At 48.6% G+C, this 18,074-nt stretch overlaps 1 protein-coding gene across 1 annotated transcript; it reads left to right on the top strand.

Annotated features, from left to right (window-relative positions):
* The first annotated feature begins 450 nt into the window (after positions 1-450).
* SELENBP1 (selenium binding protein 1) lies at positions 451-9,259 on the top strand. Its single transcript, XM_027533726.1, has 12 exons — positions 451-559; positions 3,317-3,373; positions 3,516-3,628; positions 3,902-4,087; positions 4,766-4,886; positions 6,364-6,546; positions 6,829-7,007; positions 7,710-7,788; positions 7,884-8,005; positions 8,259-8,351; positions 8,515-8,633; positions 8,832-9,259. The coding sequence occupies exons 1-12, from the start codon at positions 556-558 to the stop codon at positions 8,992-8,994; spliced, it is 1,419 nt and encodes a 472-aa protein (XP_027389527.1). The 5' UTR covers positions 451-555; the 3' UTR covers positions 8,995-9,259.
* The last annotated feature ends 8,815 nt before the right edge of the window (positions 9,260-18,074 follow it).

The following is an 18,074-nucleotide window of genomic DNA, read 5'->3' on the forward strand; positions in this document are numbered from 1 at the left end:
TTAGAGATCCAGAAACGTGTGAGCATACACACTCATGCCAATACACATGCCCATGCCCATAAAGGCATAAACATTCTGGCAGGTACACAGATGTACACAGGCACACACAAGCACCCTCACATAGCCACACTGACACAAATACACACTCCCGCAGGCACTTGCACATACACGCAGGCAGCACACAGGTATACAGGAGCGAAAACCCGCCCAGATACACAAAAGCGCATGGCCAGGCCCCCACCCCGCTGAAGGGAAACGTGCTCAGACACAGCGCACATCTGCACACGCTCAGGTTCCTTCGCACACACACTTGCACTCTCACACAAACAGCTGCCCAGGCCATTTGAAAGTGCCCCAGCTAGCCAGCCGCTATCCGTCATTCCCGCCTAGCTGCGGCCCGGGCCCTCCCCCTGCCCCGCCCACCCCAATTGTTTGTATAAATTCCGTCCCGGTGCCCCTTTCCCGCACAGCCAGCCAGCCTGGACACCAGCACAACCTTCTCTCTCTGCCCACTCCTGGCAGACCCCTCGGGAGCAAAGTGCACCAGCGAGCAGCATGGGTAAGGAGCGGGGCTTCTGACCACCGTGCGCTGCCCGCCGCTGGCCCGCCCCCCACCAGGAAGTGACCGAAAACCTGGAGCGGGAGCTGGTTAGCGGAGGGAGCTGCCCGGCTCTGCTCCACTGTCGCCACCCCACCCCGACCCCTGCATTTCCCAGAACCAAAGTTCTGGAATCGTCTGTCTGGGAAGGCAGAGGGACTGCTGGGAAGGGTGACCTTGGGCTCCCACCCAGCTCCCCAGCTGCAACCTGGGACCAGGGCGCCTTGCTGCAGCTGAGAAAATACGTACGGGTGAGGGCACTTAAGAGCTACTGTACGGTCTCTGACAGTTACCATGGGAGACTGACAACCCTGATTCAGTCCTAGGCCAGCTTCTCACTGCAGGGACTAGGGAACCCGGCCTTCCGTGGCCAGGGGGCTCTCTAGCTATCCTGCCCCACCAATCACTCCAGGAGGGAGGTCAGGGAGCCCCCACACTCTCTTAAAACGGGGGGCAGGGGAGAAAGGCTGTTTCAGACTGTTTCAGTGCCTCCACCTTCTCAGTTCTCCAAGTCTCCAAGCTCTCCTATTCCCCTATGCGTGGACTTCTTGATGTCAGGCTGAGGAGGAGCCTGGGTCTGCTTGGGAGTATTGAGGTTCTTGCCTCCTAGGACCTGGCTCTTTCCTGTGCTGGTGGAATGCCCAACAAGCCAGCCTGGCTTTGGAAGAACCCCTGGGCTCATCTCAAACCCAAAGATAGTCAGAGATGTTGCTTGAGATGCTTAAGATAGATGCTCCCCGAGAAAGAGGACTGATGATCAGTGGAGTCTGAGTGGCTCACAGGGCCTGACCCTGACTGGGAGAAATGCTGTGGGTGTTGCGGCATGGGGCACTTGGGCTCTGGGATGGGAGGATAGTGCTTAGGGGCAATACCTCCTTCACAACACACCTCCTTCATACCTTTACTTCTCTCTCAGTCTCTGGCTTTGCAGTTTTTGTATCTCTGTCTTGATGTCTTGGAGTTGTTTTTTTTTTTTTTTAATATTTTTATTTATTTATTTGGCTGCATGGGGTCCTAGTTGCAGCACCAGGGGTCTTTTAATTGCAGCGAGGGTTCTCTAGTTGTGGTGCATGGGTTCCAGAGCTGTGGGCTTAGTAGCCTTACTGCCTGCAGAATCTGAATTCCCCAACTAGGGATCGAACCCACATCCCCTGCACTGCAAGTCAGATTCTTAACCAGTGGACCACCAGGGAAGCCCCTTGAGGTCTTGGAGTTTTGAACCTCCTTCCATTCTGTTTCTGGCAAGCTCCTTCCCCTCCCCCTCACCTCCTGTGCCAAATCCTGACACAGCTTGGTTGTAGAGCTGAACAAGTATTAATTCCTTGGGGCTGGGCCTCACCTGTCCCAGTCCAGCCCAGCCCTCTCTCTGAACACCAGGCACTGCCTTGGATCTCCCCATATTTATACAACATTTCTCACCTGAAAGTACTTCTGAATACTTTGTCTCGTTTGGCTTTCACAGCCACTTAAAGAAGAAGGTGAGGTATTATTAGCCCTTTTAGGCAAAGGGGGAGAAAATGGAGAGAGTAGATGTCAAACCTGGACTTTGAAAGCACACTCTGGACTCTCCATTGCTGTTACTGCCTTTTAGACTCCTAAGTCATGTGGCTGCTGCAAGTAGGGGACCTGGCTCCCTGGCTGAGGGCCTGAGCCCAGGTACCAGTGGAAGTTGGATTCTGGAGCAGTGGCCAGACTGGCCAGGCTCCAGGCAGGGAGGCCATGTCAAGTCCTGTGAACTCCACTCCAGGGTTTTTTTTGGTCTACAACTCCCTCAGTTTATTCCTCAGCCCTTCCTCCAGATTAGGCCCCAAATCCTGATGCTTAATGCCTAGTGGTAGCCATCCTTGTCAGGGACTGACTTTGGTTCCTGACTGTGGTCCCCTAGATCCACGTGGCTTCTCTTGCCAGACTTCAGGGGACAAGGAGGGCCACTTCCTACAGCTCTGGTGGTTGGGCATCTGAACTCTCCAGGGTTGACTTACAGATAAACCAAGTGGATGGGGCCCACACAGGGGTAGAAACTGGTCTAAGGATCTTCAGCTGGTGTCTGTCCTGCAGGCTTGAACTTCAGCCTCCTAACTCTTCCCAGACTCTTGGTTATATAACCCTAGCGCTGGCTGGCAGCCTGAGGTTCAGGACCCAGAGGGGAGGGAAGCAGGAAGTATCCGAATTCCTGGCTTAGATGCCTTTCAAGTGAAATGAGATGAACAGGTGCCACCTGAGGGCTGTTCCTCAAGCACAACCAGGGTTAACTGGCTGCTCCCAGGCAAGGACACAGCCTCATGCTTGACTTCAACTCCTGGTTTATTTCTCATACAAGCCTACTGTGGTATTCTTATTACCCTCTTCTTACAGATGATGTGAAAACTGAGGCCAAGGAGGTAAAGTGATGTGTCTAAGTTCCCATGGCCAGTCAGTGACCAACCAGCTGAGATGGGGACCCAAGTCAATGTCATAACCATTGCACCACACAGCCTCCCCTGCACTTACCCTTCTCCTGCCTCCCCTGGGTCCTGCTTGAGGGTCGTGCACCTTCAAATATATCTCTGCAACTCTCCCCACCACTCCCACACACTCAGGAAGGTCTGGAGGGGACCTGGGACGGTTCCTCTGCCTTGGCCAGTGGTGGGATGGGAGGACTGGGGGGTGCAGCATGTAAGGAAGGAGCCTTCGCCCTCCAGAGCGTGGGCCAGCCAACAAGCCCCATTGTTTCCACAGCTACCAAATGTGGGAAATGCGGACCTGGCTACCCTTCCCCTCTGGAGGCCATGAAAGGTAAGTGTGAGAAGGTTGAGATCCAGCATCCCCAGGGGTGGGCAAGCCAGTGCCTGTTACTGACCCCGTTGCTGGCACACCAGCACTGGTCTGGCCCTCCTCCCCAGCACATCACCCCCACTGCCTGCTTTCTACCCTCTAGGACCCAGGGAGGAGCTTGTCTACCTGCCCTGCATTTACCGAAACACGGGCACTGAAGCCCCGGATTACCTGGCCACTGTGGACGTCAACCCCAAGTCTCCCCAGTATTCCCAGGTGAGGTGGCGCTTGGACGCCAGCGGGCCCTAAGACCCCCTCCTCTAGATTGCTCTGACAGTCCCCTCCCCACCCCATCCTTCTTCACCCTCCCTGGGTCTGGTTGTTCAGGTTGCTCATTGCAGAAGAGCACCCCCACCCATGTGCAAGGTCAGTGCTGGAATCAAGGCGGTGCTCTGCTGCCAGCTGCAGTGGGTCCAGGGGGCCTCTTTTGAAAAGCGCACAGAGGCATGGTCTGGATAAGCACCGCCCATACCCGCTCTCCTCTGCTAGGTCATCCACCGGCTGCCCATGCCCAACCTGAAGGACGAACTGCATCACTCGGGATGGAACACCTGCAGCAGCTGCTTTGGGGACAGCACCAAGTCGCGCACCAAGCTGGTGCTGCCCAGCCTCATCTCCTCCCGAGTCTATGTGGTGGATGTGGCCACCGAGCCCCGTGCTCCAAAGCTGCACAAGGCACGTCCTCTGCCCCAGCCAGCTCTGAGCCCCTAATGTGCTCAGCACCTGGGGCAGCCTATGGGCAGGAAAGCCGCCCCTACAGCAGCTGCCTCGGGCCCCTGCACAGGGTCAGGCTCAGCAGCAGGGAGCAGGGCTGGACTTTGGAGGAGAGTTACCAAGTGTGCTGGGTCATTGTCACCCAGGGGCACCACAAGGGAGGAAGGAGGCTCTTGTTTTTCACTCTGAGCTGAAGGAGCCATTTCTTCCCCAGTGAGTTAGTGAGCCCAGGGTTTCCCTTAGGCGGAGCCTCTGATCCCTCCTTTCAACACTTTGCTGAGTGCCCTCTTTGTGCCAGGCGCTCACTGCTGGCCGCTGGTGATACAGAATTGACACTGGCATCCTCCCAGCCTGGGAGGAGCTTATGGTCTCAAAGGGCTGTGAATGCCCTCAAGACTGGGGAGGAATGGGAAGGAGGGAGGAGAGAAATTCCAGCTTTCTGCCAGAGAGTTGTCAGTCTCTCTGACGCCACTGCTGCTCTGCAGACTGAACCTTTGCCATATTCCTACAGAGAAAATTGTGTCCATGTTTGAAAGGAAAAGAGGGTGGGTCAGCAAATGGAAGTGTGGGAGGGGAGGAGTAAAGAGTGGAGACTCCTGGCCCTGTTGGTTTCTGACATCATTCCTTACCCCTCTCCAGGTCGTTGAGCCCAAGGAGATCCATGCCAAGTGTGACCTGAGCTACCTCCACACCAGCCACTGTCTGGCCAGTGGGGAGGTGATGATCAGTGCCCTGGGAGACCCCAGGGGCAATGGCAAAGGTATTGTAGGCACACCTGTGAGGGAAGCAGATTCCAAACTACGGGAGGGACGGAATGACCTTCCGGGGAGAATCAGAGGGTGGGTCTCATCCAGTATTTAAATAATAATCATGTAACTTTGGTCTTCCCAGCTGGCACTAGTGGTAAAGAACTTAGCTGCCAGTGCAGATTGACGTAAGAGATGTGGGTTCGATCCCTGGGCCGGGAAGATCCCCTGGAGGAGGGCAGGGCAACCCACTCCAGTATTGCTGCCTAGAGAACCCCAAGGACAGAGAAACCTGGTGGGCTGGAGTCCATAGGGTTGAACACAGTCAGACAAAACTGAAACAACTTAGCACATATGTGTGTAACTTCAGTTGTTTCAATTATTTTTATGAGGATGAGCCTTGAATGATGAATTCACTTACAAGTTCTGATCTGCCATGGGGAACGTGAGAGAGTACAGACATGGCCTCAGAAAACAGATACATTTAATATCAGCCTTCCCAAATTCAAGAGCAAATCTTACAATCCTTGGGATCCTTAATTGTCATAGCTACTTGCTCACTTATGGTGTGATCAATAGCTTTTACATGAAATGTCTACTATGTGCCAGACGCGCCCTACGAGACAGATGCTACTGTGATCCCTGTTTCACATGTTAGGAACCTGGGGTGCAGACTGATTAAGTCAGCAGCTATTAAGTAGCAGAGCTAGAACTCAAACCTGGCACTGTGCCTCCCCAATTATGTCTTAATCACTGTGGTGTACTGCTTCTCTCCCAGCCTCACCTGTTTCACCAGAGCTTTCCATCCAAAGGGCTTGGAGTGAACTATCAGTTAAGGTCATGGATGGCCTTACTGATTACTGCATTAGACTGCAGTAGATTACTGCATTAGACTGCATTAGATCAAGGTTACTGCATTAGACTCCATTTAACTGCTTTTTCCAGAAGACGGGTTGCATGACATTCCGAGATTTAAGAACACTTAGGAGTAGACATCTATTTACATTTGCAAAGAAATGGCAAGGTGTCACAACCTACTCAGCTAGGGAAAAACAGTGGGCACTCGTGTCAAATTACAAATAAATAGCATTTTCTTTGTCTAAAAAAATGTAGTGAGCTGAATGGAGTTTAGACTCTGGCAGGAATCCTACACTGAAAGTAGGAGACTGGGCAGAGGAAGCATAGGGTACAGTGTACTAAAAGATCCTGGCACAAGGGAGGAAAAATGAACCCTTTGGTCTGGGAGAGGGATGAACTGATGAAAGGCAGGAACACCAGAGCAAGTCCCCACCTTTCATCTGGCCTTCTGGGTGGGACCCTTTGGACAGGTGGCCAAATCCACCTCCTGAATCTAAGGACCTGGCACACCCAGTGGGAGGAGGGGCACCAGGCGATGGGCTTGGAGCCTCTTGGACAGGCCTGGGGTGAGGGCTGGATACGGGTCCTGTCTCCACCACCTCTATCTACCGCTCTACTTTCCTCACTGCTCAGGGGGTTTTGTGCTCCTGGATGGAGAGACATTTGAGGTGAAGGGGACGTGGGAGCAACCTGGAGGTGCTGCGCCTATGGGCTATGACTTCTGGTACCAACCTCGACACAATGTCATGATCAGTACTGAATGGGCAGCTCCCAATGTCTTACGAGATGGCTTCAACCCTGCTGATGTGGAGGCAGGTGAGAATCCCCCGTATACCCATGGGCTGGCTGGAGCCTGCTCACATGAACCCCTGCTTTTCTCTTCCAAACCCCCACTCTCCAGCCATCTTATTTCCGTCATGTGGATCCTGGAACCTTGGGGTGATGGTATAGGATGTGCTGAGTGCTTGACTTGCTCAAGCATCCTTCTGATCCCTCCAACCCATCTTTCATCCTTCTACCCTGGGCTGGGCCCCAGCCTTGGCCCAGGCTCTCCTGCCCTGATCCTGATTCCATCTTTCGGCCGTGTCTCCACCCCAGGGCTGTATGGGCAACACTTATACGTGTGGGACTGGCAGCGCCATGAGAGGGTGCAGACCCTGACTCTGCAGGACGGTCTCATCCCCCTGGAGATCCGCTTCCTACACAACCCGGCCGCTGACCAGGGCTTCGTGGGCTGTGCCCTTGGCTCCAACATCCAGCGCTTCTACAAGAACCAGGTGATGTGAGCTCTGGCCCTATCCTCCCAGCAGTCCTGTCAACTCTCTGCCAGCTTCCGTACTGTGCCCTCCCTTCTCCCTCAGGGTGACCCAGGCCTCCTCCTCCTCTGGCTCCACCAACCCAGACTTCCCAGGAATTAAAAATAAGGCCACCTGCCCTGCCTCTCTTCTCTGTCCTAGGCTAATTTCTCCCTAAGCCCCAACTGGCCATATTCGTTCATTCATTCAAAAAATATTTAGTGAGTCAGGCACTGTGCTAGGGCTTCCCAGGGTGGTGCTAGTGGTAAAGAACCCACCTGCCAATGCAGGTAGATGTAAAGAGACATGGGTTTAATCCCTGGGTTGAGAAGAACCCCTGGATCAAGGCACAGCAACCCTGATACAGCAACCACTCCAGGATTCTTGCCAGGAGAACCCCACGGACAGAGGAACCTGGAGGACTGAGGTCCGTAGGGTCGCAAAGAGTTGGACACAGCTTAAGCAACTTAGCACACACACACACTCTGTGCTAAGTGCTGAGAACACAAAGGGAAAGCAGACATGATCCCTGCCTTAGGAAGGTCTGCATGGGAGTTAGACCCTAGTGGCAAGACCCTATACCTACTGTCTCTCTGCAGACAGTACACTCTAGGGGGACCTAGACCTGACGCCCATCACCCGACTCTGACAGGCTCCCCTCTCTGCCTCTTAACCCCAATGCAGGGAGGGACTTGGTCAGTGGAGAAGGTGATCCAGGTGCCCCCCAAGAAAGTGAAGGGTTGGATACTGCCTGAAATGCCAAGTGAGTGCTCGGGGGAGCATGGGAATTGGAACGTTGGTTCCTGGGCTGGGGAACAAGAGTCCCTAAAGCCTCTGGACCCCACCCCGTACCCCCAGGCCTGATCACTGACATCCTGCTGTCCCTGGACGACCGCTTCCTCTACTTCAGCAACTGGCTGCACGGGGACCTGCGACAGTATGACATCTCTGACCCCAAGAGGCCCCGCCTCGTGGGACAGGTGGGGTCCCAGCAGGATGGAGAGGGAGGGAGGGAGGAAGTAGATGTCTAAACATGAGGCAAAGGGTACAAAGTACCTGGGGGATGATAAAGAAGGTGCAGGAAAAACAGAGATGGGGGCTGAGGGACGCTCAGGCCAGAACCACAGGGAATCGTGGTTGCACATGGGGAATGTGAGGAAGTGAGGTGCTCTTCCTGGAATGTCCTCACCGCCCGCCACTGTCCTCCTTTCCGCTCTGCACCTCCCCATCCAGATCTTCCTCGGGGGCAGCATTGTTAAGGGAGGCCCTGTGCAGGTCTTGGAGGACCAGGAGCTAAAGTGCCAGCCAGAGCCCCTGGTGGTCAAGGTGAGGCTGTCTCTCCCACAGATCAAGGGTCCCTCAGATCCCTGCTGGAGAGGTATGGGGGAGAGGGCTGGGCCGCAGCTGAATATCTCTCCGGGTTTGAGTGGTGCCACTGATTCCCACGACCTGTTTGTAACCCTGGGATCTGACCCCTGCTTTTCCCAAGGGGAAGCGAGTGGCTGGAGGCCCTCAGATGATCCAGCTCAGCTTGGATGGGACCCGTCTCTATGTTACCACATCGCTGTACAGTGCCTGGGACAAGCAGTTTTACCCTGATCTCATCAGGTAAGGAGACAGCCTGGGCTCCCCTCCCAGCCCTCCTCTCCCAGAGGGGTTGGGCTTCCTGAAGACTCCTCAGCTCGCCTTGCAGACTCTCCTCCCTCCTCAGGAAGCCCTCCTCCTTCCACCAACACTTACCTAATTTTGATGGAAGGAGAGGTGGCCCCCTCTGACCTCTTTCTTCTCCTGCCCTGTCTCCACCAGGGAAGGCTCTGTGATGCTGCAGATCGACGTAGACACAGTAAGGGGAGGGCTGAAGTTGAACCCCAACTTCCTAGTGGATTTTGGGAAGGAGCCCCTTGGCCCAGCCCTGGCCCATGAGCTCCGCTACCCTGGGGGCGACTGCAGCTCTGACATCTGGCTCTGAAGCAGCCCCCCAGCCCCCCAGCTCCAGCTCCTAGGGAGGGTTCCACATTTTGAACCCTCCATTCTGCAGAGACCTGGCTTCACTCTACTCTCTCAGCCTCTGACCCTTAGCAGCTTTTCCTTTTAAAGCCAAACCCAGGCTGGTGACATATAGTGAGCCATGTCTCCATCTGCCTGCCACAGCCACAAACCGCTCACTGTGCTGTTTTTACATGAGCTGTTGGAAATGATTTTTCTAAGAAATAAACTGGTGAACCTCTTCCTGAGATCACTTTGTCTCTGGGGGCCTATGGCTCCTCCTCTGTTGACCCTTTGTATCTTGCACAGGAAAGTCCTGAAGAGGACCAAGGGGTGGGGTAGTTATGATGACTAGTTCATGCCAATGATTACAGTATGATGCCATTGGTGCCAAAATCTCATTTTTATGGCCAGATAGAACCTGAAGATTTTGAAGGCGGTTGTCACAAGGAGAGCTGGCAGGGTGAGACTATCGGTGTTCCTAAACTATTTTTTTTTTAATCTTTAAAATTTTTTAAAAAACGTTTATGTATTTGGCTGTGCAGGCTCTTAATTGTGGCATGTAGGATCTACTTCCCTGACAAGGGATCAAATCTGGACCCCCTGCACTGGGAATGTGGAATCTTAGCCACTGGACCACCAGGGAAGTCGCTAATTTGTGCTTTCTTTTAATGAACCAACCATCTCATCCACCACCCCCAGGAGAACGTAACATGGCCCGTCACACACAGGAGATCCCCTAGACCCCAGACATAGATGGTGCTGTCAGGTCCCAGTGCTGCTGCCAAGACTGGGAGAGCACACCAGTCCGGGGAGGTTAGGTGTGTCACCTCCTACCTGGAAGACAGGAACGAGACTGGGCAGGAAGGCTGGGACTTCAAGGTAACCAGGCCCCAGGACTCTTCCCTCCTTGCCTGGACGGTGTTTTAGAACCTTGCCCAAATCAGAAATGTCTCCTTTCTCTGCATTAAGTCATCAGTTGTTTGTAAGAGGAATGCAATGGAAGTTTCAGGAATCTAAGAGGCAGCAGTCAAGCAGTAATTCCATTGACTCCTTCACTCTCTACCCAAGACAGTACCAAGCAACATGCAGGTATTAATCTACCTTATTTTCTGTCTTCCACAAAGATGTCTTTATTCTAAATACTGAAATAGTCTAAGACCCCCAAGATGGCCAGGCTGCACTCTTTCCCTCTGAGGTCTTTATGGTTATGTTTCATTTTGACCATGCCATGCAGCATGTGGGATCTTAGTTCCCCAGCAATTGGAGGCACTGAGTCTTAACCACTGGACCATCAGGGAAATTCCCTTTCCCTGAGGTCTTTAAACATGCTCCTTGAAACATCTACCTCAACTTGAGTGTTGATTCCCTCTCACTGCCTTACCTGCCATCTGGGCTAGATCGTGATATCCCTGGGAAAACCTCCTTCCCTAATGGCTCCAGGTTAGTGACATCCTACACTTTACCTCTGGTGGCTCAGTGGGAAAGAATCCACCTGCCAATGCAGGAGACACAAGTTCAGTCCTTGGGTCAGGAAGATCCTCTGCAGGAAGAAATGGCAACCCACTCCAGTATCCTTGCATGGGAAATCCCATGGACCGAGGAGCCTGCAGGCTACAGTCCATGGTAGTCACAAAAGAGTCAGGCATGACTTAGCAACTAAACAATAACAGCAACAAACACTTCATCTCAGCTCGATTATATGCCACATTATACTGAGACTTCCTGCCTACTCTCAGCATCCAGCTTCTGCCTTAATCAACAAGTGACTGTAAAGGATGACTAAGTTTCAGGGAGCCTTGGGATTTACTGGGTCTTAACAGAGTCCCACTCCAGTACTCTTGCCTGGAAAATCCCATGGATGGAGAAGCCTGGAAGGCTGCGGTCCATGGGGTCGCTGAGGGTCAGACATGACTGAGCGACTTCACTTTCACTTTTCATTTTCATGCATTGGAGAAGGAAATGGCAACCCACTCCAGTGTTCTTGCCTGGAGAATCCCAGGGACGGGGGAGCCTGGTGGGCTGCCGTCTATGGGGTTGCTCAGAGTCAGACATGACTGAAGTGACTTAGCAGCAGCAGCAGCAGCAACAGAGTTCAAAGAAGAGCCTGCCAGGATATAGTCCATGAGGCCTCAAAGAGTCAGACAAGACTGAGCAACTTAGCATGTAACACGTAACAGAAGTCTCAGGCTTCCCAGGGGGTACTGGTGGTTAAGAACCTGCCTGCCAATGTAGGAGATACAAGAGACATTCAACCCCTGAGTTGGGAAGAGATGGGCATGGCAACCCACTCCAGTATTCTTGCCTGGACAATCCCATGGACAGAGGAGACTGGTGGGCTATAGTTCATGGGGTTGCAAAGAGTCAGACACGATTGAAGTGACTTAGCACTCAAACCCAGACAACACAAGTCTCTCCTAGGTTTCTACCCTGTCCTTTTCGATAACCAAACTTCTTCAGAAAGAACTTGCCTTAGGGTAAGCAAGTAGTTGATGAGGAAAAGTCCCTTACAAAGTCCTTTACAAAATGTCAGCTGGTAGGCAGGACATGGTCCTGCACCTAGTACCCCAAGGCGGTCAGGCCCCAGGTATCCTGACCTGTGGGGAGGGGTAGCCATCAGCTCGCCCAATGCATGACAGCCTTTAGGGGTTGGACTCCACGTCCCATCAGTCCCTGGGACATCAAATGCTGCCCCTAAATTGATGCCCCAAAGCCCAAAGCCTCCCAACTCCCAGGCAAAAATAAAATGAAGAAAACAACCAACCAAACAACAGCAACAAAGAATTTTAGCTAGTAAATTCAGAAGGAGTGATAGAATTTGGATAGTACCAATGTGTAACCTCTAATGACAGCTGGATCCAGGCAATAATCATCAGTGACTGCTAAAACCATTCAATGAAAGACCAAAATGGAGTTTCAGAATGGCTAGATCAGATGATGAAACCTGAGTACACTATTTAATCTTTATATCACAAGAAGAGTACATCTTAATGTGATGCAGTAGGAAGTACACAGCACCACCCATAAAGTATTCTTGCCAAAAAGTCAAAATTAAACTGATCAAGACTGAAGAGCTCATGGTCAGTTTACAGGAAATAAAGGAGACAGAGGAACAAGTTTTAAAAGGTTAAAAACAGGACCTCCCTGGTGGTCCAGTGGTTAAGAATCCGCTTGCCAATGCAGGGGACATGGGTATGATCCCTGGTCTGGAAGATCCCACGTCTGGGAAGATCCCACATTCTGTCAGGCAGTTAAGCCCATGCACCACAACAACCGAGCCTGCGCTCTGGAGTTGGTGAGCCCCTACTGAGCCTTCTTGCCTACAGCCTGTGCTCTGCAACAAGAGAAGCCACTGCAATGAGAACGATTGCCACTGGAGAAAGCCTGCACAGCAACGAAGACTCAGAGCTGCCAAAAATAAAATAAATACAAAGAAATACATAACTTTTCAATAATAAAAGGTTATTGTACTATAAAGGTGCAATTATAAAAATGGGGAATGTGGGAAATTCTATAGAGCAAATGACCAGTTTCCTCAACAAATAAACTGAGGGAATGTAGATTAGAAAGATTTAAGAAACATTAACCAAAACCAAATGTAATGCAATGTGTGGACCTTGCTGTTATTGTTTGGAACATATCACAGAAAAATACATTTTCTTTCAGAAAATTGGAAAAATTTGGACACCCAGTGGATATTTGATGATAATAACAGATTATTTTTTAGGCGTGATTATGGCATTAGGACTGTGTTAAAAAGAGTCCTTATTTTTAGTCATACTGAAGTATTTACATAAATCCTGAACTATTTGATATATGGGAGAAGGCAATGGCACCCCACTCCAGTACTCTTGCCTGGAAAATCGCATGGACGGAGGAGCCTGGTAGGCTGCAGTCCGTGGGGTCGCTAAGAGTTGGGCACGACTGAGCAAATTCACTTTCACTTTTCATTTTCATGCATTGGAGAAGGAAATGGCAACCCACTCCAGTATTCTTGCCTGGAGAATCCCAGGGACAGAGGAGTATATTATTTGATATATATATATATATATATATATATATATATATATATATATATATAACAGCTATAATGATACAATGAATATCTATATTAAATAATCTAGAGTGAGTGAGTTGGAGAGTGGAGGAGGTCTAGATAAAACAAGATTGGCCAAATGTTGACAATTCTTAAAGCAGGATGATGGGTATGTGTATATGGGGATTATAGTTTTCCTTTCTTTTTTCTATATTTGAAATTTTTTCATAATAAAAATTTTATTTTTTTAAAGAAATCTCTTCACCTGCATCCTTATCCTGGCCTCATCTCACTATTTCCGCCCCTACATCACTGGAACAGACACTCCAAATACAAGAGAGGCCCTCCTGTCACCAGCAATCTGTGACCCAGTCTCCCCTAATCCCTGATATATCCACCATGGCAAGACCTCTCGCTGTTGTCTTCATGAAGATTCCACCCCATGGCCCACCACTGGGCTACTGAGCAATAGCAAAACTGAGCTTGCTACATGAAAACTCTGGTATATCACCTGGGATCTCCTGCCAGCACCATGGTCAGCTCCACAAGTTGGCCTAGGAAACCATCTGGAAGGTTCTGGAGAGTTTGCTAAGCCCAGGGACACCCTTCCGCCCCGAGAAAAGCTGTAGCCTCAGTCTACCATGATGAAAGATGTGAGAGTACTGGGAAGTGTCCACCCCACTGCCATTCCATCAAGCATGATCAGCCCTCCCACACACTGTGGTTGGGTCCCTAAAGGCATCTTCAGGCAGCTGCACTCATCTCAGGGACTAATGAGGATAATCCTCCTTCTTGCACCATCCATGTGTTTGATTGCCTGGCTCCATGCTCTAAATATCTGCTCTTGGCCATTCTCCAGCATGCTCTTAGGAGTCCCTTCCCTGCCTTACTGGTTTCGATGCTTAGCAGACTTTCTGCTCTAAACACTACCTGACAGACAAATACGTACAATATTTTGTAAGGTTAAAAAAAGTAAGTTGCAGGGACTTCCTGGTGGTCCAGTGGCTGAGACTCTGCACTCCCCATGCAGGGGGCCCAGGTTCAATTTTTGGTTGAGGAAATAGATCCCATATATCACAGTTCACATGCCGCCAATTCTTGGTTGGGGAAATAGATCCCACATATCATAATTAAGAGTTCACATGCCACAACGAAGACTGAAGATCCCGCGTGCCACAACTGAGATCTGGCTCAGCCAAATAAATAAAAACAAGTAAATATTATTTTAAAAGTTAAGTTGCAGATATGTGTGCGTGTGTATATACTTTACATATATATAGTAAAATTCCCACTTTTAAGAAGAAATTCAACAAAAACTTCCATTCAGGTAGACTTGTGTTTGTAAGGACAGGGTAATAGGGCAGGATGCTACTTAGCAGAACATGTTACCTCAGAGGAGTGAAGGTTTTATACTGAAACTTGACAAGATGTTTCTAAAACTAATCTAGAAATTTAAATGCACTGTTTCAGTTATCTATTGCTGTGTAACAAATGGCCTCCAAAACTTAGCGGATTAATATTTTTACTCACAAACCTGTAATTTAGAAAGGGCTCTATGGGAACCGCTTGTTTCTGGTCCACTCTGCGTCAATGGGAGCAAATTAAAGCCTAGAGGCTAGAGCCATTTGCTGGCTCACTCACTCACATGTCTGATGACTGATGTTGGCTGTCACCTGGGACCCCCGCTGGGGCTATGACATACACAGGCCTTTCCATCTGGCTGCATGGCTTCCTCACAACATGGTGGCTGGTTTCCAAGGGCATGTCCCAAGAGACAGGAAAGAAGAAACGCTATTACCTGTTCTAACCCAGACTTGGAAGTCATACAGTGTCACTTCCACCACATGCATTTATTGAGACACTCACAAAGGCTAAATTAAGGGGACAAGAAACAAACTCCACTTCTTGATGGGAAAGTGGCAAGGTTCTGGAATAGCATGTGGAACCAGAAATGTTATTGTGCCCATATTTGAAAAATATAATCTTCCCTATGTAGGAATAATTTTTTTCAGTTAACAAAACTAATAATGGAAAAGTTTCAGCATTAGACATCAAAACACACTGTTGCTATTGTTTAGTCACTAAGTCATGTCTGACTCTTTTTCAACTCCATGGACTATATAGCCCACCAGGTTCCTCTGCCCATGGGATTTTTCCAGCAAGAATACTAAAGTGAGTTGCCATTTCCTTCTCCAGGGGAGGGGGCTTCCCTGGTGGCTCCGACAGTAAAGAATCTGCCCGCAATGCAGGAGACCCAGGTTAGATCCCTGGGTCAGAAAGATCCCCTGGAGGAGAACCACGGGGTTCTCCTCATTCTTGCATCTCTTCATTCCCACTCCAGCATTCTTGCCTGGAGAATTCCATGAACAGAGGAAACTGGCGGGCTACAGTCCATGGAGTCACACAAAGAATCAGACTCGACTCAGCAACTAACACTTTCACTTTCTCCAGGTGATCCTCCCAACCCAGGGATGAAACACATCACCTGCATTGGCAGGTGAATTCTTTACCACTGAGTTACCAGGGAGGTCCCCAAACATACTATATAATTGCATTAATTAAAATAGAGTGTTATGGATAGACTAATAGACAAATAGAATCAACAGAAGAGAAAAAGGCCCAGAAATAGGCCCAACTATAAAAGGGAACTTAGCATAGGATAAAAGTATAAGATAACATCATAAAAGGAAATAACTATAATAAGAAGGAAATGATAAATATTTTTAAGTGACTGGCCATTCATTTGGGAAACAAACAAATTAAATTAGGTCCTATGGAAGACATTATTGATTGATTGGCTGCTGAACAATTATTCCCGAACCTTTCTTCCCTTGCTTACCAGAGGTAACTTATATCCTTAACTTTATGATAATGATACTATTACTTTTCATTTATTTTTTTACCAGATATGTAAATCCATAAATAATACATTATTCAGTTTTGCCTGCCATTAAATAGCTATTCATTGCATTGTACCGTATATTTTCTTTTGTGTTCTTTCACTGTTTCTAAAATTCATCCATGTGGACATGTGTAGCCATGGCTCATTCATTTATACTGCTCTCTGATATTCCATCATATGAATGTACTACAATTTATCATTCCACTGCAGGTGGGCATTTGGATTGCTTCCAGTTTTGCTAATGCAATCAATGGGACTATAAACCTTACTCCTTCTGTCTTTAGGGCATATCTGTAGGGGTAGGATTGCAGAATCATAAGATATTAACACATTCAACATTACCAAGTAATACAAAATAGTTATACCAAAACATACAATTTCTCAAAATAGTTATACCAAGTTATACTTTTCACCAGCAGTAGATGAGAGCTCCTGTTGCTCCACAGCCATGTCAAATCTCAATATTGCTAGACATTTAAATTTTTGCCAGCGTATTAGTGAGTGTGAAATGATATCTTCATGTGGTTTTACTTTATATTTTCTTGATTACTATAGAGAATGAACAACTTTTCATATTTATGAGCCATTTCTGCTTCTTTTATAAAATTCCTGTTCATTTTCTCTGCTGCCCCTTAGTCTATTTGGTGGTTCATCTTTTTATTTGTAGGAGGTCTTTATAAATTCCAGATAACAGTCCTTTTCAGTTATGTCTTGAAAACATCTTCTCCAAGTTTGTAGCTTGACTTTGCATTCTTTTTACAGTAGTTTTTAAAATAAATTTGTTTCTAATATTAATGTGTCTAAATTTATCAGTATTTTCCTTAATGATTTACATTCTTATGTTTGTTTAAGAAATTCCCTCCTAGGACTTCCCTGGTAATCCAGTGGCTGGGACTCCAAGCTCCCAAATGTGGGGGGCCCAGGTTTGATCCCTGGTGGGGGAACTAGAGCCCAGGAGCCACGACTAGAGATTCTGCATGCCAAAACTAAAAAAGGATCACATGCAAGGAAGATTGAAGATTGCATGTGCCATACCCAAACACATAACTAAAAGTAAATATTAAAGAAAAAAGTATTCCTTCCCAATTTTAGTAAGCAATGTATAATAGTGCCTAAGAGCAAATTTGGAAAACTGAGCAGTGGCCACAGGACTGGAAAAGGTCAGTTTTCATTCCAATCCCAAAGAAAGGCAATGCCAAAGAATGCTCAAACTACTGCACAATTGCACTCATCTCTCATGCTAGTAAAGTAATGCTCAAAATTCTCCAAGCCAGGCTTCAGCAATACGTGAACTGTGAACTTCCAGATGTTCAAGCTGGTTTTAGAAAAGGCAGAGGAACCAGAGATCAAATTGCCAACATCTGCTGGATCATCAAAAAAGCAAGAGAGTTCCAGAAAAACATCTATTTCTGCTTTACTGACTATGCCAAAGCCTTTGACTGTGTGGATCACAATAAACTGTGGAAAATTCTGAAAGAGATGGGAATACCAGACCACCTGACCTGCCTCTTGAGAAACCTGTATGCAGGTCAGGAAGCACAGTTAGAACTGGACATGGAACAACAGACTGGTTCCAAATAGGAAAAGGAGTATGTCAAGGCTGTATATTGTCACCCTACTTATTTAACTTATATGCAGAGTACATCATGAGAAACGCTGGGCTGGAAGAAGCACAAGCTGGAATCAAGATTGCCGGGAGAAATATCAATAACCTCAGATATGCAGATGACACCACCCTTATGGCAGAAAGTGAAGAGGAACTAAAAAGCCTCTTGATGAAAGTGAAAGAGAAGAGTGAAAAAGTTGGCTTAAAGCTCAACATTCAGAAAACTAAGATCATGGCATCTAGTCCCATCACTTCATGGGAAATAGATGGGGAAACAGTGGAAACAGTGTCAGGCTTTATTTTTTTGGGCTCCAAAATCACTGCAGATGGTGATTGCAGCCATGAAATTAAAAGACGCTTATTCTTTGGAAGGAAAGTTATGACCAACCTAGATAGCATATTGAAAAGCAGAGACATTACTTTGCCAACAAAGGTCCGTCTAGTCAAGGCTATGGTTTTTCCAGTAGTCATGTGTGGATGTGAGAGTTGGACTGTGAAGAAAGCTGAGCACCAAAGAAT

The sequence above is a fragment of the Bos indicus x Bos taurus genome, chromosome 3, assembly GCF_003369695.1.
Source record: "Bos indicus x Bos taurus breed Angus x Brahman F1 hybrid chromosome 3, Bos_hybrid_MaternalHap_v2.0, whole genome shotgun sequence".
Lineage (NCBI taxonomy): Eukaryota > Metazoa > Chordata > Mammalia > Artiodactyla > Bovidae > Bos > Bos indicus x Bos taurus.